This window comes from Vidua chalybeata, chromosome 28 (genome assembly GCF_026979565.1).
Source record: "Vidua chalybeata isolate OUT-0048 chromosome 28, bVidCha1 merged haplotype, whole genome shotgun sequence".
NCBI lineage: Eukaryota > Metazoa > Chordata > Aves > Passeriformes > Viduidae > Vidua > Vidua chalybeata.
In genome coordinates this window covers 399,943-425,874 of record NC_071557.1, presented here as the reverse complement: position 1 = coordinate 425,874, position 25,932 = coordinate 399,943, and the positions used below count along the sequence as shown (strand labels likewise).

Sequence of the window (25,932 nt, the reverse complement as noted above, 5' to 3'; positions counted from 1 at the left end):
GGTGTCCTCTACACGGCAGCAGGGGAGTGTGCAGGGTCCCTTGTCCCCAGGCCCTGGGGATGTGGGGGCCAACATGGTGCAGGGGCCCAGGTGTTCCCTGGGCCTCCCCTGCCACTGACCTGTGGTGGCAACTGGCAGCACCTCAGCTTTGGTTCACCCAGAGAAGTCTTTGGGGAAGCTTAGAAGTATTGCAGAAAGGAGTAAGAGATTTTCTTTTCAAGAGGATGGGCAGTAAAAGCACACAGGAATTACACATATATCTAATAAGGACACCAAGAGAGGGAAGCGTGGAGAAAGGATCCCTGTGGGGAGGTTATTTGAGATGCTCCATGGTGAGTACTGAGCCCTTTGAAGCTTCCGACAGAGGCTGGTGTCAGAGGCAGCCAGACCAGATGGACAGGTCTGCTCTGGCCCGGGGGCCTCTCTGTCCATGCAGAGGCATTCCCAACTCCCAGAGCTGGCTGATGATTCACAGGGAAGCCGTGGGCTCAGCCTGCCATGGGAGCTCTTGGTGTGGTCAGCGAGGGCCAGCAGCTCTTCTCTGCAGCGGGCCGGGCTTGTTTCACAGCAGGACAGTTGTCTGCCATTCCTGAGGCCATCCCTGGGACCTCTTGCTGGGACCAGGGTAAACCAGTCAGGGCTCCAGGGAGCTGCCAAATGTCCGGAGCCAGCAATGCCACTGCCCGTGACAGATCTGCTGCCAGAGCCCTGGACACTCCTCACAGAGCTGCGGCCGCGGCACGGTGTCAGTAACGTTATCCTCCTCTCTCTAGCAAGCGTGTGGGAGGTGATGAATTTGGGAGTGGGAGCCCTTGTTAGGGGAAAAGTTCCTGAGGAAAAGCTCCCGAGGGAGGCCAGCAAGGTTGATTTCTGTGGGAACCGCTGGCTGTTCTTTTTAAACAACAATAGTTTAATAAATAAATAAACTTGCTGCCACGGAAGGATATAGCATCAGCCAGGGCCGTTGAGGCCGGCATTTCCTTGGAAAATGGAAAGGACAGGTGTTTCCCTCCCCTCTGCCCCTGCCTCCTGTGTTTGGCTCCTCAGCTCAGGGAAGCCCCTTTCCTTGGGCAAGGGGCGAGCCTTCCCGGTGGGACCGAGTCTTCCTGGGTGCGGTGAGGATTCCTGGGAGCTGCGTGTCCCCCAGGGCAGTGCCCCGCCCGCGTGGGGTCCTCTCGGCCACGAGCAGAGTGGAAAGAATCTGTGTCCTGCCGGCTCTGTGACAGCACAGGTGCAACCAAGTAAATGTGGGATGAGCTGGCGGGGATCTGGTTTCACAGCTCCCTGCGCGCTCACGCGGGGGCTCCCTGTGGCGGGGCGTCGCGAGGGGTGACAGCGATGTGCCCCGGCCCCGCCTTTGGGCAGAAATCGGCGAATTTGGGAGCTCGCATAGGAAGGAAGAGCGGCGGCCGTCACCCCCCCGGCCGGGAGGGGCGGCGAGGCGGGGAGCCCCGCGTCCCTCCCCGCGGCCGGGGGCTCCGGGAGGCAGCGGGGGGGCGCCGGGCCGGCCCCTCCCGGCGGGCGGTGCCGGGGGCGGGCGCTCCCCGCCGCCAGTGCCGCGGTGCGGGGGCGGGCGGCCCGAGCGGAGCGGAGCGGAGCGGAGCGGGATGGGGGCGGCGGCGCGGCCGCAGTGAGCCCGGCGGGCAGCGCAGCGGGGCCGATGGCGTTCAGCGCCTGGCAGATCCTCTCGCCGGTGCAGTGGGCCCGCTGGACCTGGTCGGCGGTGCGGGGCGGGGGCAGCCCCGAGGAGGGCGACGGCGGGGCCGGTGCTGCCGAGGAGGAGGATGAGGAGGAGGACCGGGACCCGCCGGCGGGGGGCTCGGCCCTCGGCTTCAGGCAAGTCGCCCGCGGCCCCTTCCCCGCCCGCCCGCCCTCCCACGGCGCCCGCACCCGTGCGGGGCTGCGGGCGCGTCCTCCCCGGCCCTCTCCCCATCCGCCCCTCGCTCCCCGCTCGCTGCCTGGCTGCCGGGGATCCCGCACCGCACCGCACCTCGCCGGGGGCTGGGGGCTGCTTCCCGCAGGATGCTGGGGAGCGCAGGGCCGGAGCGGCCCCCGCGGCAGCCTCCGGAGCGGCGTGGGGGATGCCGCGGGGCTGCGTGTCCTTGGAGGCCCGTGCTGTGTGCTCAGCCCGGCAACCCTCCCGCAGGGCTGGGGCGCACGGGGCGCTGCTGACCATGATGTTTCACCTGCTCTCCCTTTTCCGTTTGCTAGCATGTCCCGCTGGACAGGAGCGAGTGGCCGCCCCGGATGCCCACGGCCAGCCTGCGGCCTGGCTGGACGTGTAGGCGCTGTGGAGGATTTCAGAGGTAGCCTTGAAAGCAGTAATTCCTCACTCTTTTCCCCCCCCTCGGCAGCTCGGACTCCACTGATAATTTTGAGACCCCTGAAGCAGAAACACCAACCTGCTCGCCACTCAAGGAGTTCTGCGAGCCACCGGGATCGCCGGAGTCTGAGGCCAGGACCCAAGGTAAAGAGCCAGCGTGCACCTCCTGCTCTTGGTGCTCTGCTCCACTGGCAGAAAGGCAGGGTGGGGTCAAGGAGTAAAATTCTCTGACTTTGAGTAATGCCTGGCACACTTTTAGTGGTTAATGGCCTGGACAGTTCAAATGCCAGGGCTGGGCTGGGTGCTCCACAAAGAGCTGTGATGGGCTGACTGGGAGGAGTCCGAGGGTGCTGTTGAATTACTTTATCAACTTAAACGTTCCTCTGACACTTCATCTGCAGCCTGGGGGCTGCCCTGACTGCTGCTGGCTGGTGGGACCTTTCTCATGTGTCACACACACCTGGCTAAATGCCAGGTTTGTGTCCCCCAGGCTGCTCAGTGGTAGGGATTTCATTGCACAGGCCATTTTTCCTTGGAGTTAGGTGCCAGGTGTCCTCACTGAGTAGCTGCTGTTAAAGGTGCAAGAGCTCAATGCTGCTAAACCCCATTTTCTGAGAAATTGTGGGGGATCTGCTCTAACTGCTTTGGGGTTTCCTTTGCTGGTGGGTCCTGAGCTGTTTTGCAGGTTTATCCATGTGTCCCACACTGCTGCTGCTCCTCTGAGTGTGGCTCCCCGTTAGCCCATGGCATTCTGAGGACCAGCTCCCCACTGTCTCCATACCCTCCTCTTCAGGGGTTTGTGCTGGTGTCCATGGCTGATTTTGGTGTTTATCTCTGTTTTTTGTGCTGCTGGGAGGAAGCTTTGGAGCTCTGGCACTGCTGCAGCAGCCCACGGGAGGTTATCAGGGCAGGGAGGAGGCCTCCCCTTGCATCTGCTCTCAGTAGGGCAGGGTGGCTGGGCAGTGTCAGGGTGTTTGTGAGCCCCGGGGTTTGTGAGCAGCCTCTCCAAGGCACAGGGCAGTTTGTGGTGCGTCAGGCAGCCCTGGACAGGCTGTCCTGAGCATTCCCTGCCCTCTCCTGCCCCTCACTGCTGCAGACCCTGGTATGTGATGTGCAATGTTGTGCAGCAGCAGCGGCTGGGAACTTTTTGTGGGGCTGGTTTCAGAGCACCTGGGCTCGGTCCAGACCGTGGGTCCTTCTGTGCAGAAGCCCAGGCACAGGATGCTGTGGCTCTCCATCTCCTGTGGTGTTATTCTGCTTTGGGGTGGGTCTGGGTGCTCATCCATCCCTGTGGAAAACTCGTGTTTGTTTGCTGTGATGGAGGGAGTGCTCTGTTCATGCTTCCCATAATCACAGCTCTTGGAATAATCCTTTAAAGAAGGGATGATAGAGACATCTTTACTTTGGGGATAATGCCTGGGAAGGGGGGAAGAGATAAAGGCTTTCCTAGCAGGTAGGAGGATCATTTCTGGCACAGCTTAGGGAAGTGCATTGCCTCAGACTCCAGGGTGTCACTGTTCCCCTGCGTGCCTGTGTCCCTTGTCCTGGGATGAGCAGCTCCTGCTCAGCAGCGAGGGAGTATCTGCTCCTGCACACAAAGCTCCCAGTGTTCTGGAGACGGGGGCACGATCTCCAGCAAAAGCTGTTTTTCTGTGCTGGCTGGCAGAGAGTGGGATGTCGGGCCTGGCAGAGCCAAACTGCGGAGCCACCGCACTTGGCTCCAGCCCTTGCCTGCCCCAGTCTCTGGCTGTGTCCGTTCAGTTTGTCTGGGACGGCGGAGAGAAGGGATTGTCCGGGTGCCGATGGGTTTGCAGTGTGCAGAGGCCCCCTGGGCTGTTACACCACCAGTGCAATCCGTGTGTTAAGGCCCCATCTTTGCACGCTGCTGCTGCACAGCGGCCCGAGCCCTTGGCACGGAGGCAATCCCGTGTCACGGCTGCTTGTCAGCACCTGCAGTCCCTGGGGAGCAGCTGCTGGCCCCGCTGGGCTCTGTGGGGGCAGTGCCAGAGCTGCAGCTGGGGCAGACCCGGCACCCCTGGCCTTGAGGGACAGCGAGGAGCAGGCACTGTCTGCTGTGTAGCTGCAGTCTCACCCTGCCTTGGGAATAAATAGGACAGGAGCTGTGGCTCCAGGGCTGGCTGCTCCGTGCACAGCCAAGAGGTGACCTGGGTGTGTTAAACCCTGTCCTTGGGGACAAAAATTCAGCCCTGGGGGGAGCTGCAGTGAGGGTTTATTCCCACTCAGAATGACTCACTTTCCTCTTGTGGTCTCGGATGGTGGGACTAATTCTATCCCATTCTTGCTCGAGTTATCTCCAGTCATCTGCACAAGGAAATGAGCAGAAGCAGCAAATCTGGAGCCATCAGTGCTGGGAGCTGCCGTTACCCTGATGCAGGGCACGTGTTTTCCGGTGCGTTAGCAGCATCCTGTGCCGGTATGCTAATTCTTAACAGAATAGATTCAAAAATAGATCAACGGCCGTTAAACACAAACGGAAAGCAGTGGCTGGTGATGCAGCACTGAGCTGGGTGTGCGGGGCAGATATCCTGTGCCGGGACAGGGAAGTGTGTGACTCACAGCAAGCGCTGCCCTGAGCTGAGGCCAGGGCCCGGAGAGCAGAGGGGTTGTTCTGGCCGGGCAGGGATCGCTGCTGCTTCACCTGGAGCTGCCTGTGGGATGGAAATGGCTCTGAGCCTTTGCCTTGCAGCTCTGCCAAGTGCTCCTGGTTCGTTTGAGGGATGGCATGTTGGAAAGCTGTTTAAGTCGGTGTTTGTGTTTAATTTCAGCCCGAGGTAGACGAGCAAAGCAATTATAATGCAGAGGCACAACGTGTCTATTACTGCGGTGCCAGACTGTCCTGTCTGTTTTTCTTTGGAAAGTAAAAAAATCTCTGTTTTCGCTTTGTAGCATCCCCTCCAGGTACTCACCTGGATGTGGAGCAGGTTTGCAGCCTGACCACAGCCAGGACGAGGGGTGTGGATGAGATTTGGCGTGCCCTGTGCTGGGTGTGTGTTTGGGACGGGCCCTGCAGTCACTGCGTGTGCTCCGACAGTGCCCGCGTTCCTGCCGGGACTGAACTGTCCCCTGCTGCAGGGCGCAGTGCCAGAGGTGGAACGGGAGACCTCGGGGTCACCTTTCCGGGATGCTGCAGTGAGGAACCTGCTGGGATGCCCGGCTGGTCGGAGGGGCAGAGCTGCGTGTGCTCGGTGGCTGCCAGCCCGCCTTCTCCTGGGGTGTTCAGCACAGATTTGGCCCAGAAGGAGGATTTGAGCAGTGAGGGGGCTGGGGGACAGCTGCAGGAGTGGGGGACAAGCTGGTTTCCCTGGCAGGAGCCACGAGAGAAGGGAGTACGTGCGGAGCCAGCACGGCTGCTCACAACGTGACTGCCTGGGGCTGGGGATGGGGGAGCGCTCACAGGAGGAGCCGGGAGAGCTGCAGGCAGCGAGCCGGGCCTGGGGAGGGCTCCGTGGGGGAGAGACAGGGCTGCACTGAGGTATCGCCGGGGCTGGGCAGCTGCAGGGGTTCGGGCAGAGAGCTTGGCTCTTCCTGTGCACCCCAAGGCCCTTCAGGCCACTTTCTGCATCCCGTGTAATTGCTCCCACAAGAACAAGCTCCTGTCACGCTGCGTCGGAGGCAGAAGAAATGTAGAGAGGGAGGAACTAGGGGAACCCCCCCCTCCCCGCCCCCGAGCTTGCAGGAGGGACATTTCTGCCACAAAAGATTTCCAAAACCGTCGGCGAGCACCTGGGCTGCCCTTGGCCTGCGCCTCCTGCCTCCCAGTATATCCCAGTTCCTTAGCTCTCAGACTGGCTGCGGGAGGGGGCTGAGTCGCTGAGCGCTCCTGGGTGCACAAAATGAGGGAATCACAAAACTGGAGGACCTGGGTGGGTGCTGCTTCTGATTTTTGTGGGAAAAGGATTCTGAGCTACGGCCGCACGCGCCACGCTCCTTTCCTCCCCACCCTGTAGACACCACAGCACGGAGAGGCAGTTTGTGTGCTGGCTGCTTGTTATTCAAGAAGTAATTACTCATTGCTTGGGTTAGAAACCAGGATGGGCTCATGTCTGTGAGAACGGCGGCTGCCAAACCTTCCGCTGGGAACAAAATGCACTTAAATAGTCCTTTTGCCCTGACTTTGAAGTCTGTTCTTCTATTCAGGGCTGTCTCAGGAAGGCTTCAAACAGCTGAGCAGCACAGCAAGTGTAATAAAGTTTTCTTTGGGGTCTGTTAAGGAGGTTTTCCTGGTTCCTAGTGATGGGAAGGCCTGCCAGGCGCTGCCTCAGACTGTTTCCTGGCTGCACTCCAAGTACTCATCCACTGGATTTGTGTTTACTGATGCATTTTCTGGGGCATCAAGGCAACGTCTACTTGGAGGGAGCTTTTTTATTTTTGCAGTCAGAGGAAGCATTTTTGCAGTCTCAGGGAGGACACAGACCCTCATGATTCATTTTCATGGCTTTTAGCATCCTGGGGATCAATTATGCTAACCCTGAGCCATCAACTGAGTCAGGATTGTTGGCTCCACGTCCTGGATTAGTCCTGGGACCAGATATTTGCCTGATTCCCTGTTCCTCTGCCAGCCTGTGACTTGCTCTGTTACCAGCACACATGAGCTGGTTGCAAATGCCTGGTGATAGGAAAAACCTCTCCTGGCTGCTCGGGGATGGGGGTCTGTGGGAGCAGCTGCTGGTGTCCCACTGCCAAACAGGGGGGATGCTCGAGGTGACTCCCCTCTGCAGCTGTCACCTCTGTTCCAGGGCAGGGCTGGGGTAGGGACGGGCAGATTTCCCTGGCACAAGCTCTTCATCACCCAGGCTGCTCTTCCCAGCCAGGTTTTCAAACCAGTTTGGTCCTCGGGAGACCATTGGTTCTGTTCTGCCCTTGCAGGACCCGGCTGATTGTTTCTCCCCAGAAAGGTGCCTGTGAGGGCTGCAGAGACCACATGCTCCCTGATGGGTGCTGGGCATCCCAGCATCCTGTCTCGCCTTCTCCCAGGAGCCTGTGCAATTGTCCCTGGTTGAGGTGCAGGAGAAATGCCAGATGTTTTCCTCTTGTGCCTTGGCACACCTGCACCACGAGCCTGGCTCTGGGTGCTCGGTGGGTGCAGCTTTCAGGGTGTCCCAGTAGGTAAAGGATCTTCTCCATCCCTTGATGTCAAAGCAAAGATTAAACAGTAGAAGGATTGAGGGGAAAGGATTGGAGTAATGGTGATTAAGTCATGGATCAGGATTTGTCACTGGGAGCCGCTGACAGCACTGTGGAGAGCCTGGTGTGAGTACAGCAGGATTTCTGCAGGTGGAGAGGCAGCTTGTGTGGGGCAGCTTCTCCTGCCTGGTGCACGTCCAGCCCTGCAGCCCCAGTGCTGGGCGACCCCCAGATCTCCTGCAGCCAGCTTCTGCTTCTTCTCTGAGCACACCTTCCCATTTCCCTTCTGCCTGGGGCCTGCTGGTTCACATCTTGTGCTGCTGTCTCGTGTTGTGCGTCCCTGAGCTCTTCTCACTGATTTTTAACTCTCTGCCCAAGCGAGCAGTGGCTCCCTGTCATCTGGCAGGAGGGAAGCTGAGTTGTGAGTCAGTGGATCCCCCATAAAATCCGACCCTGGAGCAGCTGAGGAGGAAACAGAAAGCCCTCTGCAAGAGAGTGCACTGCAGGTCAGGGTTTAACCATCTCCTTTTATCTTTTCAGAGCCAGGTGGCCATGGTGACCTGCTGGTAGGGGAAGCCCACTGGGACAGCTCGCCTGGGAAGCACCCCAAAGATGAGGCTCAGCCAGAGATTGGAGCCCCTAAAGCCAGCTCGGATGCTAAAGGGGAAACTGCCCCCGACAACTCGCCCCTGATGCAGCCCTTGGCCGGGCTGGGCTGCCAGGCTGACCCTGGTCACGCTGCTGTGGAGCCAGCCCCCCTGCCCCATGTGGGCACAGCCACCTGGGAGCGGGCCATGCCAGGAGGGGACACTGGCACGGGGCTGGTGGAGCTGAGGGCTGATGCCCTGGGCCAGGGGCAGCTCGGGAAAGGGAAAACACCTTCGCTGGGGAGGAAGACAGACGAAGCCACAGAAGAGACCCAGGCATCCTCCCAGCTTGACCCTGAGCAGCATGACGGGAGTGTGAACCCCTTTGTGGCAGGGGCCTGCCACTTGCAGAGCTCTGCCCCAGCAGCCCCACAACGCCTTCCCCATCCCGGTGAGCTGGGAGGGGACCCGGCTCTGGAGGGCCCAGGGCAGGTCCCGAAACCTGGGGCTGATTGTGCAGAGGCTAGAGAGAGTGTGGAGGCCAAGCCAGCTTCACCCAGGAGGGGCAGCAGGATCCCAGCCAGCAAGCTGACACCGAAGAGGCACAGAGAGTCCCCCAAGAAAGCAGCTGAGGATGCAGAGAGGGGTCCCTCAGAGCCGCCCCCACCCCAGGGCTCCTCCCAGCTGGGTCCCACGGGCTGGGACAGCCCCGGCCTCAACTCTCTCAGTGGCAGCTCAGCGCTGCAGAACTCACCGGTTCTCCCCAAGGGCTCTTATCAGTTTGACCCCAATAACTTTGACTCCATGGATCCGTTCAAGCCCACCAAGACGCTTGCCAGCACCGACGCTGACTCTTGCTCCACTGCAGACAACAGCCTCAATGAAATCCTCGAATCTCAGACACTGGAGATGCAGGACGATGCCCTGAAAGGCAGAGACTCCCCCAAGAAGCCCAAGTCACGCCTGATAACGTGAGTGCCAGTGTGTCAGAGCCAGGGCTGAGCCCCCCTGTGCTCCCCACGGGCAGGCAGAGCTGCACTGGTGGTGGTGAAGGAGGAGGTGATGGTGGTGGTGAAGGAGGAGGTGATGGTGGTGGTGAAGGAGGAGGTGATGGTGATGGTGGTGCTGATGCTGCTCCTGCCCTGGTGCCTCCCGAGCGAGCCCCAGATCCTGCCGTGCACCTCAGGTTCTGCTGGTGGCTCAGTTTTATCCACCTGTCCCAGCACAGGGGCAGCTCCCCTGGGCTGAGAGTACCCCTGGTGGGAGGAGAGGGACAGGTGTTCTGGAGCACTGCCAGTGTCCTGAGTCCCAAGGGAAGGCTGGACTGGGACCTGCTCGCAGGATCACCTCTTTGGAAGCCCCTTGGGGGTCCAGCTGGTGGGTCAGGGTGTAGATGTGGTGTCAGAGGAAACCCGCAGGGGAGGCTGGAGCCGACGTGTTTGCTGGACTTGTGCAGGATGTGCAGGAGCTGGTGGATGCAGGTGTGGTTGGTCAAATGTAGCTGAGATATTTTGTGAGCTGTCACCGAGTTTCTGTTTTATGTCAGAGAAAGAGAACAGGTTGGACAGGTAGACTCTCACTCTGCTGTCGGATTCTCCAGTGAGAAACTTAGATAGTGGGTTTTAACAGTGAAAGAGAATATTTCACAGACAAAAATCAGGCTGTGTTGGATGTTTTTGTCCAGGAAATACTTTACAGAGAGTAGATAAAAAATTTGTAAGAGCTGTTCCCATGTGTGGCTGTGGGTGAGCAGAGCCAATGGGGAGGGGAAGCAGCAGGGAATTCTCTGCTTGCTCTCTGTCACCTTGGAGCAGCACAGGCAGCAGGATATTGCCTGGCAGTGAGGTTTGTGTTTGGATCTCACCCCGCTGCTGTGGACAGCCAAGGCAGGATCAGGGTGGCCCGTGTGTGTGTGTGCCTTCCCAAAGACTGAGCTAGGCAGCTCACCGTGCCTCTGCAGGGCAGAGTTAACATCCAGGTCTTTTCACACACTCTTCTTCAGGTCTTTTCACACACTCTTCTTCTCTCCATCTGTCTGTCTCTCTCCCTGTCCGTGCTTTGGTGCATCAGGACTACTGAGCAAGTGAAATTTCTCTGTTTTCTGTTGTAAGTACTCTCTCCTGTATTCCTTTTCTTTTCCTTTGCTGTTTCTGTCCTCTCTCTGGGTGTGTGCTGCCCCACTCGTCTCCGTGGCATGCTGGCTCCTTCTGCCCTTTGACTTGTGCTCTCTGCTGTCTGGTTTGTGTCCCGCAGCCCTTGGCGGGGTCCCCAGGGTGGCCTGGCCTGGTGAGTGCCTGGGAGTGAGGGCGAAGAGGAGAGCTGAGCTGAGCTGAGCTGAGCTGAGCTGAGCTGCACTGGAGCACACGCCTGTGCTTGTCCTCGCAGCATGCTGCCTTGCAGTGTCTTCTGATGGTGGACAAGTGCTGAAAACTTTCAGCTCATGGAGGGCAGCAGGTTTTTGTGCAATCCAGAGCTGTTATCTTGGTGCTGGGGGGGAGCTGAAACCAGCTGCCAGGTGTTGGGATAACCCTGGCACAGGAGAGGGTGCAGAAAAGAGGAGGGTGAAGAAATGACAAGTTTGACTTGCTTGTGGCAGGGCATGAGGGAGAAAACCAGTCCTGAGCGATTCTTCAGTGTGACCCAGGCGTGCATGGCAGCGTGCAAAGAACCCCCCGTGTGCCGCCCACGCCGCTCGTTGTGCTCTGCTGCGCTTGTGTGCGGTGGGCTGGGGGGGCTGGACAGCAGCAGAGGGTGGGGGCAGTTCCATGGAGCTGGGAACAGCTCGCTGCAGTCCTGCTCGAGCCTTTGCCTGTGTCCCCACGTGGGGAGTGCCGTGGCTGGAGCTGGGGTCCCTCCCCAGGTCCCTGCAGTGGCTGTCACACGAGCTGTTCCAGCTCAGCAAGCGTCTCCTGGGGGGTCAGACGTGGCCACGAGCCTGGCAGATCCCCGAGTGTGGAGTGTGAGGGGGTGAGACGCAGGAGGAGAGCTCATGCTGTCCCACCCACGATCCCAGTGGGACCGTGCCCGTGCTGCTGTGGGCTGGGCTGGGCTGGTGCCCGGTGTGAGGGCATGCGGCCGTGCCTGCAGCCCTGCGCAGACGGCCTCTGGATGTCTTCAGGAACATGGGACGGAGTTCCAGGGACAGCCTCCTCACTGGAGGGCAAGGAGACCACCTGCAAGACCTACCTGGGCTAAACTTCCCACCCGAGGGGCCCTTCTCCTTGGGACAGCGTTTGCGCCAGGTGGATCGTTTGTTCGAGGCACAGCACCTTGCCCTGGCCGCGCGGGCCTGACTCACCTGGGAGATGTGGATGCTGTGGAGAAGTCCCAGACAAGCTTCCAGCTGCAGGGGCAGGGCACGAGACAGCCTGGACGTGGTTCTTCCCGCAGAAGGTCGACGTGCAGCGAAGCCTCGGGTGCCGTTGCGCTGGACACGCAGGGCGAGGCGCAGCGAGGGAGATCCTTCTGTGCCGGCGCCTTGGCAGTGCCTCTCTGGCCATCAGCCTCTTGGGGTCCTTGCTCTGCTCCTCGCCTTCCTCAGGAATAAACACCTCACACACAAACCCAACTTCTGTGTAGTCGTGTCTTTTGTTTGCCTGTTCCTTCTGTTCCTCCCAGAACTCGCTCTGCCCCGGCGGCGTTCACCGGTGAGTGGGGTGCTGGCACGCGGTGGGCGCAGCGCTGGTGCTGGGACTGCCTCCCCCTGCTTGGGCTTTCTGGCACGCACCCCACGTCCCCCACACTGCCCTGAACCCCCCTCAGCTGCTGCTCCTCTCTCCTGCAGGAGCGGCTGCAAGGTGAAGCAGCACGAGGCGCAGCCCCTGGTCCTGGACATCAGCGCTCAGGTACGTGGGCTCTCATCCCCGAGCTGCGGGGTGGGCGCAGGGATGCTGGGGAGAGCTGGGCTGGCTGAGCTCCAGGCTGGCTGGGAGCAGGGATGCTGGGGAGAGCTGGGCTGGCTGAGCTCCAGGCTGGCTGGGAGCAGCTCGCCTGTGGATTTTAAGCCTTCCATGCTTTCCAGTAGCTCGCCTGGTGGCCTGATCCCCGCAGATCTTGCTTAACTGCGTTACTTTGACCCTGCAGGATGAAGGGGTGCTGATCTCAGAAATCCCAGATATTACAAACCGGGATGGACGTGCCACTGATGAGGAGAAGTTGGCCTCCACCACCTCCACGCAGAAACCAGCGGGGCTGGAGAAGAAGGCCGAGGCAGAAGATGACCTGGAGTACTTTGAGTGCTCCAACGTCCCCGTGTCCGCAGGGAAGCACAGACCAGAGGCAGGTGAGGAACATCCTGCTTGCCTTCAGCTCTGGGAATGTGCTGTGACTGCACCCAGGGAGCCTCTGCAGCCTCTGGCAAGGAATTGGTGCTGCAGCCTCATCAGAGTTTATTCACACTGACAGGGCTAAAGGCTGCTGCAGGTTCTGATGGAACCTCCCATTGCTTTCCTGCACTGTTTCCAGTATGGAAAACGATGGTCAGGCTGTGTTTATTTAGACTTTGGGTACAGAGCACTCTCCCCACAAGGCTGCAGTGGGATTTGGATCAGGCAAGAGGTTCCCTCCCTGTGGTGCTCCCTGGCAGTGCCCCCTGACACCTGTGCTCACTGCTGAGCAGAGCACTTGTCCACCATTCAGAGCATCATGCCCTGACTCCTGGGCTGCAGGGTCCCTGCTTAGAGCCTGTGCCTGGAGCAGAGCTGCCAGGACTTGGCACAGGGCTGTGGTTGATGGAGATCTCAATAATGCCTACACAGACCCCAATTATTGCTCCCGGTGGAATTCTGCTGTCAGTTTCCCACGTAATTAGCCTCTCTGACCAAGCCATTACAAAATAATTAAAAGCCAGGCAACGTGACATTTAATCAATAGCCAAGTCCTAGGTGCAAGCAGGAGAAATCACCACGGGGGGTTGCAGCTTCCCCTCTGCAGGAACCCATTAATCATTTCTCCCGATGGCTGTGCTGGGCTGCCAGCTCCATGGAGAATGGTCCTTTGTCCTCAGGGGAGGAAAATCTGACAGTCAGGGGAGAGAGGCTGGAGGGTTTATTTATTGCTGCTGGTCCCAGAGGGCCAGGCAGGTGCACGGGCTCGGTGCTCCCTGCAGCGATGGGGTGGGAGCCGTGGGTGCAGCTGCTGGCACCGGGCTAAACGGAGGGAAGCAGTGGGAAGTCTGCAGTGTCACATTACCTCCTTCCTCTCCAAGCTGAGCTCTCTAAGCACGCTGTTCTCTGCCTGGTTAACACATGGATCGTGTCTGCAGTTGTGTGAGTGTGAGCCATGAATTACCCCTCATGCTACGTGAGGCAGCACCGTGCCCGCAGCTCGGGGTGTCCCTCCTGAGAGGCAGGGTGTCCCCCAGGTCAGGGTGTCCCTCCTGAGAGGCAGGGTGTCCCCCAGGTCAGGGTGTCCCTCCTGAGAGGCAGGGTGTCCTGAGAGGCACCCATGACTGCACCCAGGGTGTCCCCCAGGTCAGGGTGTCCCCCAGGTCAGGGTGTCCCACGCCTTGCAGATGGGGAGATGTTTTTTACCATCTGGCAGGTCCTTTGGAGGGTGTTGGGCCGGGCTGGCATGGGCTGCTGCTGCTGCTCTGGGCTGGTCTGAGCAGCTGGTCTGTTCCAGCACCCTGCTGAAGTGCAGAACGTCCTGTGCCTCTTCCTCCCCCTCAGCCTCGGTGCTCTCGGGCACGGGTGGCAGCCCTGGGGACGTGGGCACGGGCTGAACTGCCACCAGAGGGGAGTGTTGGTTTCCACTCCAGGAGTGCTGGAGGGCTGGCACGTTGTGGCACCTGGGGACAGGGTTTAATGGTGACTTTGGCAGTGCCGGGGACTCGATCTTCGAGGGCTTTTCCAACCAGAATGATTCCAGCAAGGGCAAGAGCTGGGGGCAGAGACGCCTTTGGGAGGGGAAGCTCAGGGGATGGGGAGGCTCAGAGGTACTCTCCTCTGTCTCAGAAAATGTGCGTGTGCCCAGGGTGCCGTTTCCAAGTCAATAAAAGGTTGTGTTTCGTTGTCTTTAGGTTTTGAAAAGGAGATCTGCAAGCAGATGGAAAAGGGAGGGCCTGGCATCTTCCCTGTGAGTGCCTCTTGCTTTTTCCTTTCTGAAATGAGCTTCTTTGGGAGGTAAAATTCTTGACAAGCCCACGCAGGGACTTGATAAAAATAGCAGCGATTTCCCAGCAGGCCTGGAGGAGGCTGGCAGAGATGATCCCTCCTGGGTGGGCGCTGTGCTGGGGGAGGCAGGCAGGCAGGGAGGGGTGCTGGGCACAGGGCAGGAGCACTGCGGGGCCAGGGCTGCACTGCAAGGAGCCTGAAGGACAGGGAGGGCAGAGAGGAGGGGACGAGCTGCCAGCACGGGTTGTGTCTCACGAGGAGTGTCCAGGGCTGGCTCTGATGGCCCCTTGGTGCTGGTGCCTTCTCAGCCCTGCCCTCAGGAAGGCAGCTGACAGCAGAGGTGGGGCAAGAGTGCAAAAGCCCTGCTCTGCAGCCAGCAGCAGTGCTGGGACACCCCTGACGTGCCCCGAGGAGCCCCAGAAGCTCTCTGCTGCCGGGGCACCCCGTGCCAGCCCAGCAGCCCCTGGCCAAAGCTGCTTGAGGTGACAACAGATGACAATGAGATTAAGCAGCATCAGCAATGCCGAGCCCTCCGAGGCAGATTTACCTGTGCTGAGCCCCGCAAGGACGTGGGGCAAGGCGAGCCTTTCCTTTGGTGCCCAGCAGAGCCTGGGTCTGGTCCAGGCCCTGGTCCTGCGGGCAGGCTGCTGCCACCCCAGAGGTACCTGCAGGTGCCTGCCCAGGTGTGCACCTGCTGCTGTGGGAGGCTGCTGCCAAAGCACAGCGGGCTGGACCTCCCCCATGCTGGGGTGCCTGGCCCCAAAGCTGCCCCGGGGGTGGCTCCCAGCTCCGGCCACGGCCACGGCAGAGCTGCGGGGGCCGTGAAGGGCTCGGGGAGCTCGAGCTGAGCAGCTGAAGCGCCGGGGGGAGGAGAGGGGTGGGGAGAAGTGCTCCAGTGCTCTCCTTTCAAACCGTGAGGAGCAGGCTGCCTCCTGCCTCCCAGCACTTCTCTATTTATGGCAGGGAGATGCTGCACGGCTGTCACTCGTCTGGGTGGTGAAAGGAGGGGCAGGCAGTGCCAGCACCTGGGGCTCAGCCTTGCCCCCAGTTTGTCCCTGTGGCACAGGTGGGGCACGGGAGCCGGGCTTTGGGAAAGGGAGGCGGTGGGCAATGGAGGAACAGCCCCCCCAGTCCCTGTAGAGGCACCCAAAAGGGCAGCAGCAGGGTACCAGGATCTCTGTGTGAGCATCTCCTGTTTCAGAGCTCTCCTGGACACCTGGAGCACCAGGGATGAGTGGGGCTGGCCCTCGGACCCCTGCTCTGCAGAGGGGTGAAGTCTGCTTCCCCCACAGCTTCCTTTGGGTGAACAGCAAGGCCCAGGAAATGTCCCTGCAGCTGCCAGCAGCAATTCGAGCACGTCAGCTGCAGTGCTGTCCCCACCAGACTGGGAGGGGCTGGAGACAGACAGCCCAGAGCCTTGCAGCCCACCCCCCCTGTGGCTCACAGTCAGCAGAGACCCTCAAGCTGGGGATATTTTTAAACCAGCCGTGGGATAAGGGAAGTTGGATGTGAGCACATCTGTGTGTGCAGAAAGGGGAATGCAGTACGTGAGCAGATGCTGATAAAAAGGGAGGTGGGTGAAAAGAACCCCCCCCCAACATCCCAGCTGGGCAATTCCCCCAGGACAATCCCGGGCTGTGCTCCATGGACAAGTGCCCCAGCGTGAGCAGGAGCGAGAGTCCCCTGGCTGGCATCTGCCTCAGCGAGTCCGAGAAGGCAGCCGTGCTCACGCTCATCAGAGAGGAGGTAACAGCCCTGTCCCTGTCCCCTGGGCTGCCCCTCGGGGGTGACAGCCCTGTCCCCTGGGCTGCCCCTCGGAGGTGACAGCCCTGTCCCTGTCCCCTGGGCTGCCCCTCGGGGGTGACAGCCCTGTCCCTGAACCCTGGGCTGCCCCTCGGGGGTGACAGCCCTGTCCCTGTCCCCTGGGCTGCCCCTCGGGGGTGACAGCCCTGTCCCCTGGGCTGCCCCTCGGGGGTGACAGCCCTGTCCCCTGGGCTGCCCCTTGGAGGTGACAGCCCTGTCCCTGTCCCCTGGGCTGCCCCTCGGGGGTGACAGCCCTGTCCCTGTCCCCTGGGCTGCCCCTCGGGGGTGACAGCCCTGTCCCCTGGGCTGCCCCTCGGAGGTGACAGCCCTGTCCCTGTCCCCTGGGCTGCCCCTCGGGGGTGACAGCCCTGTCCCTGTCCCCTGGGCTGCCCCTCGGGGGTGACAGCCCTGTCCCTGTCCCCTGGGCTGCCCCTCACTGCACCTCAGCACAGGGCAGCAGGGGCAGCTCTGCTCTGCCCGGGAGGGGGGATCTGATCCCCTGCGTGGGTGGGACAGAGAGGGGAAGCCCCTCAGAGCACATCCCAAGGGTCCTGTGTCTGGTTATCCCCAGATAATCACCAAGGAGATCGAGGCCAACGAGTGGAAGAAGAAATACGAGGAGAGCCGGCAGGAAGTGCTGGAGATGAGGTAGGAGCTGTCCCCTTGCAGGGCTCTGCTGGGGCAGGAGGCTGAGTGGGACATGAGGGGTGAGCCTCACCAGGCCGGGGCGTCCTGGCAGAGACTTCTCTTAGTGCTGGTGCTGTGTCAATGTTCTCTTAGTGCCAGCTGTGTCCTGCTCGTTCCTTTGCTGCAGAAATACAATCCCGTGAGCTGTGCCAGCTCTCCCAGTGGCACAGGCAGGTTTTGGAGCAGCGCTGATGGGTGGTGCAGCCCCAACATCTGGGCCCTGTGACCCTGCTCCTGTGGGGGTGCACTGGTGACAGGGCATGGGCCAGCAGGGCCTCCTGTGGGGCAGATTGCTGCCAGCACAGCTGGAGGTGCATGTTCCCAAAATCACTGGCCTCTCACCTGTTTGTTTTTTCTCTTCCTTCTAGGAAGATCGTGGCTGAGTATGAAAAGACCATTGCCCAGATGATAGGTAGGGTGCTGTCACCTGCCAGGTGTGCAGGGCGGGCAGCTGGCTGTCACAGCTGTCCCCACTCAATCCCTGTGTCCTTCTCTTTGTTCTCCATCCCAGAGGATGAGCAGAGGACAAACATGACATCTCAGAAGAACCTGCAGCAGCTCACAATGGAAAAGGACCAGGCTCTGGCAGACCTGAACTCGGTGGAGAGGTCCCTGTCAGATCTGTTCAGGAGATATGAAAACCTGAAGGGCGTCCTGGAAGGATTTAAGAAGGTCCTTAGCTCGGTTTGCCCTTTCTCCCTGCAGCTCTGGTCCCTGGACACAGGGTTCCTGGGCAGTCACACTCTGTGTTTCTATGCTGCTGAGCTGGATAAGGAGCTCCAGCACAAAGCAGAAGCTGAGTTTTTTTTGAAACCTTTTTTCTTACACTCAGAACAGTATCGATCATCCTGTCAGGGCAATGTCTTTGTGCCCAGTCCCAATGCAGATGGATGTACTTTCTTTTCCAGAATGAAGAAGCTCTGAAGAAATGTGCTCAAGATTATCTAACCCGTGTCAAGCAGGAAGAGCAGCGCTATCAGGCCCTGAAAGTCCACGCAGAAGAAAAATTGGACAAGTAAGGTCATGCATGAGATTGCTGGGTGCTTCAAGACCTTGTAGGGAAGCAGCTTCATTTGCTTTCCAGAGGCTGGAAGGCAGGAGCTGAATGATGTGAAAAGCTGCATTTTACAACCTCGGGCTCAAGCGTCTCTAAGCAAGGCAGAGCGAATCCCTGAACGCATTCTCTGATCTCTGCTTATTTATTTTTTAATGGAGAATCTGAGGGTCACGGTCTATTTACGGTCACTTACCAAGTTCCCATCTTTCAGAGCGGTGCACGAAGGGGCTGCGCAGCCCTGGGGCTCAGCTGATGAGCAGGAGCTCACCAGCACGTGTAACCCCGAGTGAAGTGGGTGGTGAGAGGGTTTAGCTTGGCCCTGAAGGAGCAGAGGGGGCTCGAGGGGCTGAATTAACCCAGTTTCATCCAGTTTCCATAGGGGCAAACCCCCTCTGTCGTATCCAGGCGAGCAGAGCCGGGCTCTGCAGTTGCTGCATGTGCCATGGTGCTCCTGCCTGCCCCCTGACCTGGCCACTGGCCCCCTCTGTCCCCAGAGCCAACGAGGAGATCGCCCAGGTGCGCGCCAAGGCCAAGGCGGAGAGCGCGGCGCTGCACGCGGGGCTGCGCAAGGAGCAGATGAAGGTGGAGTCCCTGGAGAGAGCCCTGCAGCAGAAGGTAACAACCTGCCCCGGCCTCTCCGCAGCCCTGCCAGCAGTTCCTGTGGCTGCCCTCAGCATCCTCTTGCTGCCGCAGGTGTCCTCCGGATTTTTGGTCCAGAAGGTGTTTCGTGGGTTTGGTTTTTGGGGTGTTTTTTTTGTTTGCTTGGGGTTTTTTTTTTTTGTGTTTTGCGGGGTTGGTTTGGATTTTTTTGGGCAGAATGGGCACTGCTGGCTTACGTGTGCCGGTTTGCAGAGGTGTGGGCTGGGGCTGGCTTGCTGCAGCTCTCTGCAGCACCGAGGTCTGGCTGGATGAGGAGGGGTGAGCACAGTGCCTGGATGCACAGAGGAGCTGTTGCAGGGCCACGGGTAGGAGCTGGCTGCCCTTTCCCACGCGTGCTTGATGGCAGATGGGCCCTGGTGTTACTCCCCACCTGTGCCACCCCAGGGCTCCCCAAGATCTGCTTTTCTTCCAGAACCAGGAGATTGAGGAGCTGACCAAGATCTGCGACGAGCTGATAGCGAAACTGGGAAAGTCAGACTGAGCCTCAGCCCCCCTCGCCCGGCACTCTGCACTTGGCTGCTTTTCTCGTGACGTTGATCACCTTGCCTTACCCCGGAGTCCCCGCAGGAAAGCTCACGTGTCCAGCTGCCCCCCGGCTGCCGGACCTGTGGCTCCTGAGCAGAGCCGCTCCCCTCACTGTCCCTGTCTGCTTCCCACAGCTCCGGGGCTGGGATCCCTGTGGTCAGCCTGGGAATACTGTGGTCAGCCTGGGATCCCTCCCCTGTGGTCAGCCTGGGATCCCTGAGGTCAGCCTGGGATCCCTGAGGTCAGCCTGGGATCCCTGTGTTCAGCCTGAGATCCCTGTGGTCAGCCTGGGAATACTGTGGTCAGCCTGGGATCCCTCCCCTGTGGTCAGCCTGGGATCCCTCCCCTGTGGTCAGCCTGGGATCCCTCCCCTGTGGCCAGCCTGGGATCCCTGTGGCCAGCCTGGGAATCCTGTGTGTCCCTCCCAGGGCCTGCTGCCCTGTCCCTCTGCACCAGTGCCACCTCTCGGGTGGGAGGTGACACACCTGGCTCTGTCCCCCTCGGTTGGGCTGGGTCTAGTTGTGTCCCCACTGCGCTCTCTGTCACTGATTGTCCTCACGTGCTCAGCAGAAAGGCCTGGCCACGTGGTAGGTCCTGCCCTGGGACGTGGCTGGTGGCAGGGCTGGACCTGCTGGCTCTTGCGCTGGGGAAGGGCGCCTGGCACGGGGATGGCTGGTTTCTGGTTGGTGGGTGAAGCACAGCCCAGCCTCTCCCTGTCCCTGGCTGTGCCAGCCTCAGAGGAAGGGAGCTGACATCTCTGCATTCGTGCACTTTATGAGCATTTATGGGCACTTGGGCTCTCTGCTCGCTCCTTCCAGTCAGGCACGACACAAGGCGTGACCTGTTCCCCCCAGAGCACTGAACAGTCACAGAACCTGCAGTAACTTCAGTCCTCTCAAGGGAGGGTCTGGGTGAGGGGAGGCAGGAGGATTCTGCACCCAGGGGTGTTTGAGATGTTGGTTCTGGAGAGCTGGGACTGCCTGTCCATCCTCCCCGTGGCCACCCTGCCTGTGGCCCTGGCCCCTGCAGGGGCTGGGTGACCTGGAGTTGGACACGTGCAAAGCCAGGGCCGTGTCTGTTGACTCCCTGTGCCATGGTGAGACCAGGGCTCCATTTCAGAGGCTGCAGGAGGAAGGAAGTGAACCCTGAGCTGCCTCGTGGGTGCTGCAGTAACTGCAGTGGTGGAGGGTTCTCTGCCTTGAATGGATAGGTGTGAAATAAGGGAAATACTTGCAGTTTGGACTGTTTCCTGCCCAGCCCATTGAACACTTTCACAAACCTTTTTGCTGCTACCTTTTTGTAACAGAATTGAGCTCTTTTCCTTCTATTTTCTAATTCCCTGTGTTGAGCATGCAGAGCAAACACCTGTTTAAGCCAGAGCCATACACTTGATTATATTTTATTAGTTATATAATATATAGAGAGTTTATTCTACACTTGGCAAAGGTGTCAGCAGCCTGCCCCAGCACACAGCTTCCCAGCCTGTTCTCCACGCCCCCAGTTAGCCCAGTGACAGACTGGTCACAGAAGCCAGTGGCTGACACCACGCAAAGCAGTGCACCTGTTGCTTGTGCTGGATATTCACCCTTTGCACAATTGACAGAAAAGAGAAACCCTTTTCCCCCCTTTCTTTTTAACCCCCTTGGCCTCCCCACACGTCCCCTCCTGGGCTGGTGAAAAAGCTTCAATCATATGATCAACAAGGAGTATTTCTGTTCCCCTTTGGGAGTCTGTGCAGGTAAAGCAAACCCCTGAGACCCCGAGATTTCTGGGGCAGTTGGCTTTTTCTCTCGAGGAAGCAAGAGTGCAGCATTGCGTGACCTCTCGGGGCTGGTTTCTGGCTGGGGCCCTGGGCACTGTCCTGCCCGCAGCAGCACCCAGGCTGCAGTGTGAGGCTGCTGGAGCCCGGGTGGGGACTGTGGCAGCCCTCAGCCTTCTGCTGTGCTCTGGGCCGTGGTGCTCGCGTGCTGTCCTGAGACGGGCTGAGGTCAGGCTCTCCTTGGGGCGTGGCTCTGGCCCTTGGAGCTGATGGATAATTGAAATTTAGATTTCACCGCTTGCCCCTTCCCCAGAGGCCTGACCTGCAGGCAGCAGTCGCTGTCTGCAAAGCTGTTTGCTGTTTGCTGTCTGCAAAGCACGGCTGCACTGTGATGACCCACGGGACACAGCCCTCCATCCCTGTCCCTGCCCCCCGGTGCCCCCCGGTCCTGCCCTCACCCGTGCTCCTGTGCCCGTCCGCACGCACCCAGCCCGGGCAAAGAAGATTCCTACGGAATGATTTCTCAACTATAATATGGTTGTAGTTACATATCTATAAATACGTGCATAATGGGTATAGTTCTATAAAATAGAAGGCGTGTTTGCCAGCGGGCAGCGTGGCTGCACCTCGAGGTGGTGGTGTCCCCGTGGCTGGCACAGGGAACGGCAGGTCCCTGTGCCTGGCGTCACAGCTGGGTGTGTTTGTCGTCTGTTCCTCGCAGTAGACTTTAAATGCCCTTTTGGCAGCAGCGGGCCCTGGCCCTGCTGCTGTGTTGCTGTTTGCAGTGCGTGTTTGCCAGCAGATCTGTCTGTAACCAAGTGCCAACCAGTAACCCCCAACTACTGATCCCATCCCCCCAGTGTGGCCTCCCCCAGGCAGGAACTTCCTCTGCATTGGCTCCTACCCCTCTGCTTCCAGCCATGTGTGTAACTGCCATCGCCATCGTTTTTATATGTACGATAATTTCCCTTTTATATGTCAGGTAAATATTTGTAAGAGTTATACTCACACAAATGAGATTATTATAATGATTACTAATATATTTTTTCCATGTTTCATTGCCTGAGTAAAAACTGTGTTTATCACTCTGGAAAGCTTTCTTGGTGTTTGTGAGGTTGGTGAAGAGTTTTGGGAGGAGTTGGCTTTACCTTCCAGAATGGGCCGTGTTCTGCCTTGTCTTTATTAATGTGGTTTACATGGCAGTGGGTTTCAAATAAGTACAGTTATCCTGTGTTCCTGAAATCTGCACTTCTCAGCTCTGACAGTCAGGCCTGGGATGCCTTTTGTGGCCCCGTGAGTCCCGGCACACTGTGGTGGTACTGAGCCATGGCAGTGAGCCCAGACAGCAGGAAGGGCTGAGGCAGCAGCGGGATGGCAGCGGGAGAATCCTTGGCCTAATCCCTGCACTGACCCTGACAACCCTCTGAGGCCCTGGGTAAATCCTGCTGGGAGGATGGAGCCCTGGGGGCTGGGGGGTGCAGGAATGGTTCCACTGGGCTCCCAGCCCTCTAGGGGTTTTCTGTTGTTCTCTTGCACTTCTCTTTTGGTGGGTTGGAAAATCTGAAGTGGTTTTTCCCAACTTGGCTGCTACTCGTGATGAGAAGGGGCTTTTCCCTGGATGGAGCAGGTGGGCTTGATCAAGACCTTTGAAAGCCACCTCAAGATTCCGTGTCCAGAGATGGTTTCCAGAGCAGGATATGGAGCAGAGCCCGGCCCATCCACCAGCACCAGTGTGGTGCTCTGCCCCAGTGCCAGCGCCCAGCCCATGTCCTTGGGGAGCTGTGTCCTGTCCCCCCAGCTAAGATGGCATTATCCCAGCCCCAGCACTCTCCCAAGCAGATTAGCTGTAAGACCTTAAGACAAAACAGCAGCTACGCACCCCACACTGCACACTGCTGAGGATGCCTGCCCTGAAGACCCTGCTGGCCCTGGCCATCGTCACGTCCCTGGCTGGAGAAAGTAAGTGTCCCTTGGCTCCAGGCAGCACAAGGTCGGGTAAATCGCTGTAGCTGCTCCTGTGCTTGTTCCTGCCCCGTCCCCATCACCTGCCTTGGGCTGGCACATGCCCACTGCCCCACGCTGCTCCCACCCCTGCAGGAAAATGATGTTTTGGGGGGGAGAGTGGCTTTCTCGTCTGAGTAGCACCAAGAGAAGCCCCCTGTCCCTTGCCTCTCTGCCGCTGGCACAAAGCCCAGGCATGCTGTGCCCAGCAGGGACCACAGGGTCTCTGGTCTCCAGCTCTGATGGAGGCTCCTGAGCCAAAACCCTGCAGCTTCTCTTGGCTAGAGCTGTGTTTCCCTGCTAACCCCTGGTTCCTCCAAGGCATAATCAGAAAAAGCCATTGTAAGAGCCAGGGGGGTGGCTCCACTGCCTTGGAGTCGGGGCAGCTCTGGACACTTTCAGGATCTTTGGACCAAGGCAAGAAGAACACGACTGTATTTTTAGCTCAGGGCAGATGAAAGGCTGTCCCGTGCTGTGGGGAACAGCAAAGGAGACACAGCACAACCCGGCAGCGGAAGCCGGGTCATTGTGGGTTAATGGAAATCGCTTGCTGGGATCTGAGCCCATGAAATCCCAATTTTCCCCATTCGCGGGTTTTCTCTCCCGGAGATGAAGGTGGAAGCTCCGGGCCGAGCCGGCCCCGCTGCCACGAGAGGGCTCTGCTCTGTCAGCAAAGCAGAGACGAGTTCCACCTCCAGCACCGGCGCTGGTTCATCCAGCCCCATCAAAATCGAGGATTCGTCATTCCAGGCAGGAGCAGGATCTTCAGGTTTGGGTTTTTCTGGGGTGTGTGTATGCGTTGAGGGGGTCACACAGCTCTTGCACCACTACCAGCTCTGAGGCACAGGAGAGAGGGGCTGGCTGCTATCCAACCTGCCTGTGGACCTCCTTCAAGGACGATCCGGAGAGGGCTCGTCCCTCCCGACTCCCACAGCTGCCTGGCACTTTACTGCCTGTCACCCTGCTTGTCCCCGGGCAGCACCCTCGGGATGAGCTTCCTGAGCACAGTGTGGAATGTGGGAGCTGCTCCCACAGGTTGGATGGATTCTCCCTTCTCCCCCCACAAAATACTTATTAAAGTGAAATCTGGCACAAGAAGACAAAGATCTATGATGGTTTTAAAATATTATGTCTACCTATTTTTACTGTAAAAGGAATTCCAGGACTCTCAGGGAGTCTTTGCAGGGCAGGGACTCGGCAGAGCTCACCTGCCAGGTTTAGCTCTCATCATTTTGAGTCACTCTTGGAAGAGTTTTGCATTAATTTTGTGGACAGGTGAGGCCCCATCCTGCATCCTGCTGCATGCCATGGCAGGGCTCATGGCTCGACTCTGGTGCCAACCCTTACCTGTGACCCCCCCCCCCCCCCCGGTCCCTGGGCTGGGGGCCACCAGTGTCTGTGGAGACCCGCAGAGTGTCGGGGCACTGGGGGCTCTGGGACAGTGCACTGCTGTCACTCTCGCTCCTCCTCCTCGTCTTCACCCAGGCAAAGCTCTGAAATGCCACAAATGTGTCGCATCCAACGAGAACGACTGCAACCAGCAGGGATCCCACAGCTGCCCCCAGTACGCCGATGCCTGCTCCACGATCACCGCACCCAGTGAGTGCCTTGGCTGGAGGGCCGGGCTGCTGGGGGGCCTGGGGGCTCCAGGGGCAAGGGGGGGCAGCACCGCAGGGTCTTGGAGGGGACTGGAGGGCGAGGAGAAGCAGGGGACCTGAGGCGGAGCCGGTGGATTTCTCTCCTGTGGGCAGGAGAGAAATCCTTCAATTCCGCACCCGTGCCGCGCTGTGCTGCACTGAGGTGTTCTTTATCCCGTGCCAGCGCAACCCGGGTTCCCGGGAGGGCCTGACCCCGTGTCGCCTTGCCTTTCCTTGCAGACAGCGTCATTAAGTCCTGCTCCTACAAGTCCTTCTGTGACCAGGCGCGCCGCGGCGGCTCCGGCGGGGCCACCGTGCGCTGCTGCTTCAGCGACGACTGCAACGGGCCGGCGCGGGGCTCCCGGAACGGCGCGGGGGTCACGGCGCCGCCGCTGCCCGGCCTGCTGGCCACCGCGCTGGCCGGGCCGCTGCTGCTGGGCTGGTTCTGAGCGCTCCGGGGGCCCGGCGCGGCTGCTCGCTGCTCTAGCCTAGGGACGCGGGCGGGGATGCTCCGTGGGAGGGGTCCCTTCGCCGCCAGTCCAATAAACGCTGCCGCTGAGAACCGCGTTCGCAGCCTCTCCTTGACAGGGAAACCAAAACCGCGAGAGAACGCGCCGAATCGAACCGGTTCGGCTTCTGGTGCCGCCCCGGCGGGCTTTGCTAGGCAGAGCCCGGGATCCCAGCGCAGATTCCCTCCCCGCTGGTCCAACAGAGATGCTTTTGGGCTGCTTTCTGCATCCTGAGGCTCGGCTGTGGAGAGAGGTTTCGGTGGCTGCTAAGACATGGGGGAGATGTGAGGCTGCTCTGTGGTCTGGGGCCGCAGGAGGTCCCACAGCTCAAAGCTCTGCTAGAAGGACTCCCAGGAGTGGCCTGTGAGGCTTGCTTTCGCGAGGGAGAATGGGAAAAAAGTGAGTGAACAGAGAGGAGAACAGAAAGGGGAATAATGAAGGGAGTGCAGGATGGCTGGGACCATGAGAATTTGACTGCACGAACTGTAGTGCAGGGGGAGCAGCAAACAGCAGCTGTCTGCTGGAGTCTGCCCCAGTCAGCACACGAGGAAAAGGGGAACAGGTACCGAAACTGAAAAGAGCAAGTTTGAACAGAAGAAAAGAAGTAATTCGGCACGTGCGGAGGATGCTGCTGGAGCAGAGACCTGGGTGAGTGCTGGAGGGTGAGAGGGTCAGAAGTCCTGCAGAACATGGACATGGTCTTGTGAAGGTCAACATGTGCCTAGAGGGGCGCTGGGCTGCTGCCGCTGGAGCGGAGCATGTGGAAAGCAGATTATTCCGTGTCTGCTGGGCATCCTGCTATCCTGCTCCTTCCCCGGAGCACACGGAGGGTGTTCTCCTGCGCGGGGCTCTGGCTGCTGGTGGAATCTCCAAAGGTGCTGGGGCAGAGACGTGCCCTGCCCCGGACTTCCCTCGTGCCCCCTCATCTGCTGCTGGGGTGTCTCAGTGAGTGCCAGGGGCTGCTTGCACCCGCACACGGGTTACAGCAGAAAAACGCACTGGAAAATCTAGGAGAGCTGCCAGGCTCCCGGAATGAAGGGAGAGCAGCGCTGTGAGTCGCTGCCGTGTGACCGTGCCCGGAACCCAGCGCTGCCCCGGGCGCCGGCGGGTCACAAGGGCTGCAAGA

General features: G+C 59.5%; 1 protein-coding gene across 3 annotated transcripts; it reads left to right on the top strand.

Annotated features, from left to right (window-relative positions):
- The first annotated feature begins 1,567 nt into the window (after positions 1 to 1,567).
- On the top strand, positions 1,568 to 21,753 carry TACC1 (transforming acidic coiled-coil containing protein 1). Of its 3 annotated transcripts, XM_053966289.1 has the most exons (14): positions 1,568 to 1,836; positions 2,355 to 2,467; positions 8,009 to 9,026; positions 10,126 to 10,161; positions 11,840 to 11,900; positions 12,139 to 12,337; positions 14,075 to 14,130; positions 15,792 to 15,914; positions 16,543 to 16,619; positions 17,027 to 17,070; positions 17,170 to 17,330; positions 17,567 to 17,673; positions 18,210 to 18,330; positions 18,788 to 21,753. In XM_053966289.1, exons 1-14 carry the CDS (start codon positions 1,661 to 1,663, stop codon positions 18,854 to 18,856), a joined length of 2,361 nt encoding a protein of 786 aa, XP_053822264.1. In that variant the 5' UTR covers positions 1,568 to 1,660; the 3' UTR covers positions 18,857 to 21,753. The 3 variants fall into 3 exon arrangements, with proteins under 3 accessions (XP_053822264.1, XP_053822265.1, XP_053822266.1); XM_053966290.1 differs by lacking the exon at positions 10,126 to 10,161; XM_053966291.1 differs by lacking the exons at positions 2,355 to 2,467; positions 8,009 to 9,026; positions 10,126 to 10,161 and having other exon boundaries at positions 1,571 to 1,836.
- The last annotated feature ends 4,179 nt before the right edge of the window (positions 21,754 to 25,932 follow it).

Excerpts from the sequence above, each read along its gene's own strand:
- TACC1 (XM_053966289.1), top strand. The coding sequence starts at position 1,661 with ATGGCGTTCAGCGCCTGGCAGATCCTCTCGCCGGTGCAGTGGGCCCGC. Across the intron at positions 12,338-14,074 it reads GAAGCACAGACCAGAGGCAG|GTTTTGAAAAGGAGATCTGC; the intron begins GTGAGGAACATC and ends CGTTGTCTTTAG. Across the intron at positions 17,674-18,209 it reads GCAGAAGAAAAATTGGACAA|AGCCAACGAGGAGATCGCCC; the intron begins GTAAGGTCATGC and ends CTCTGTCCCCAG.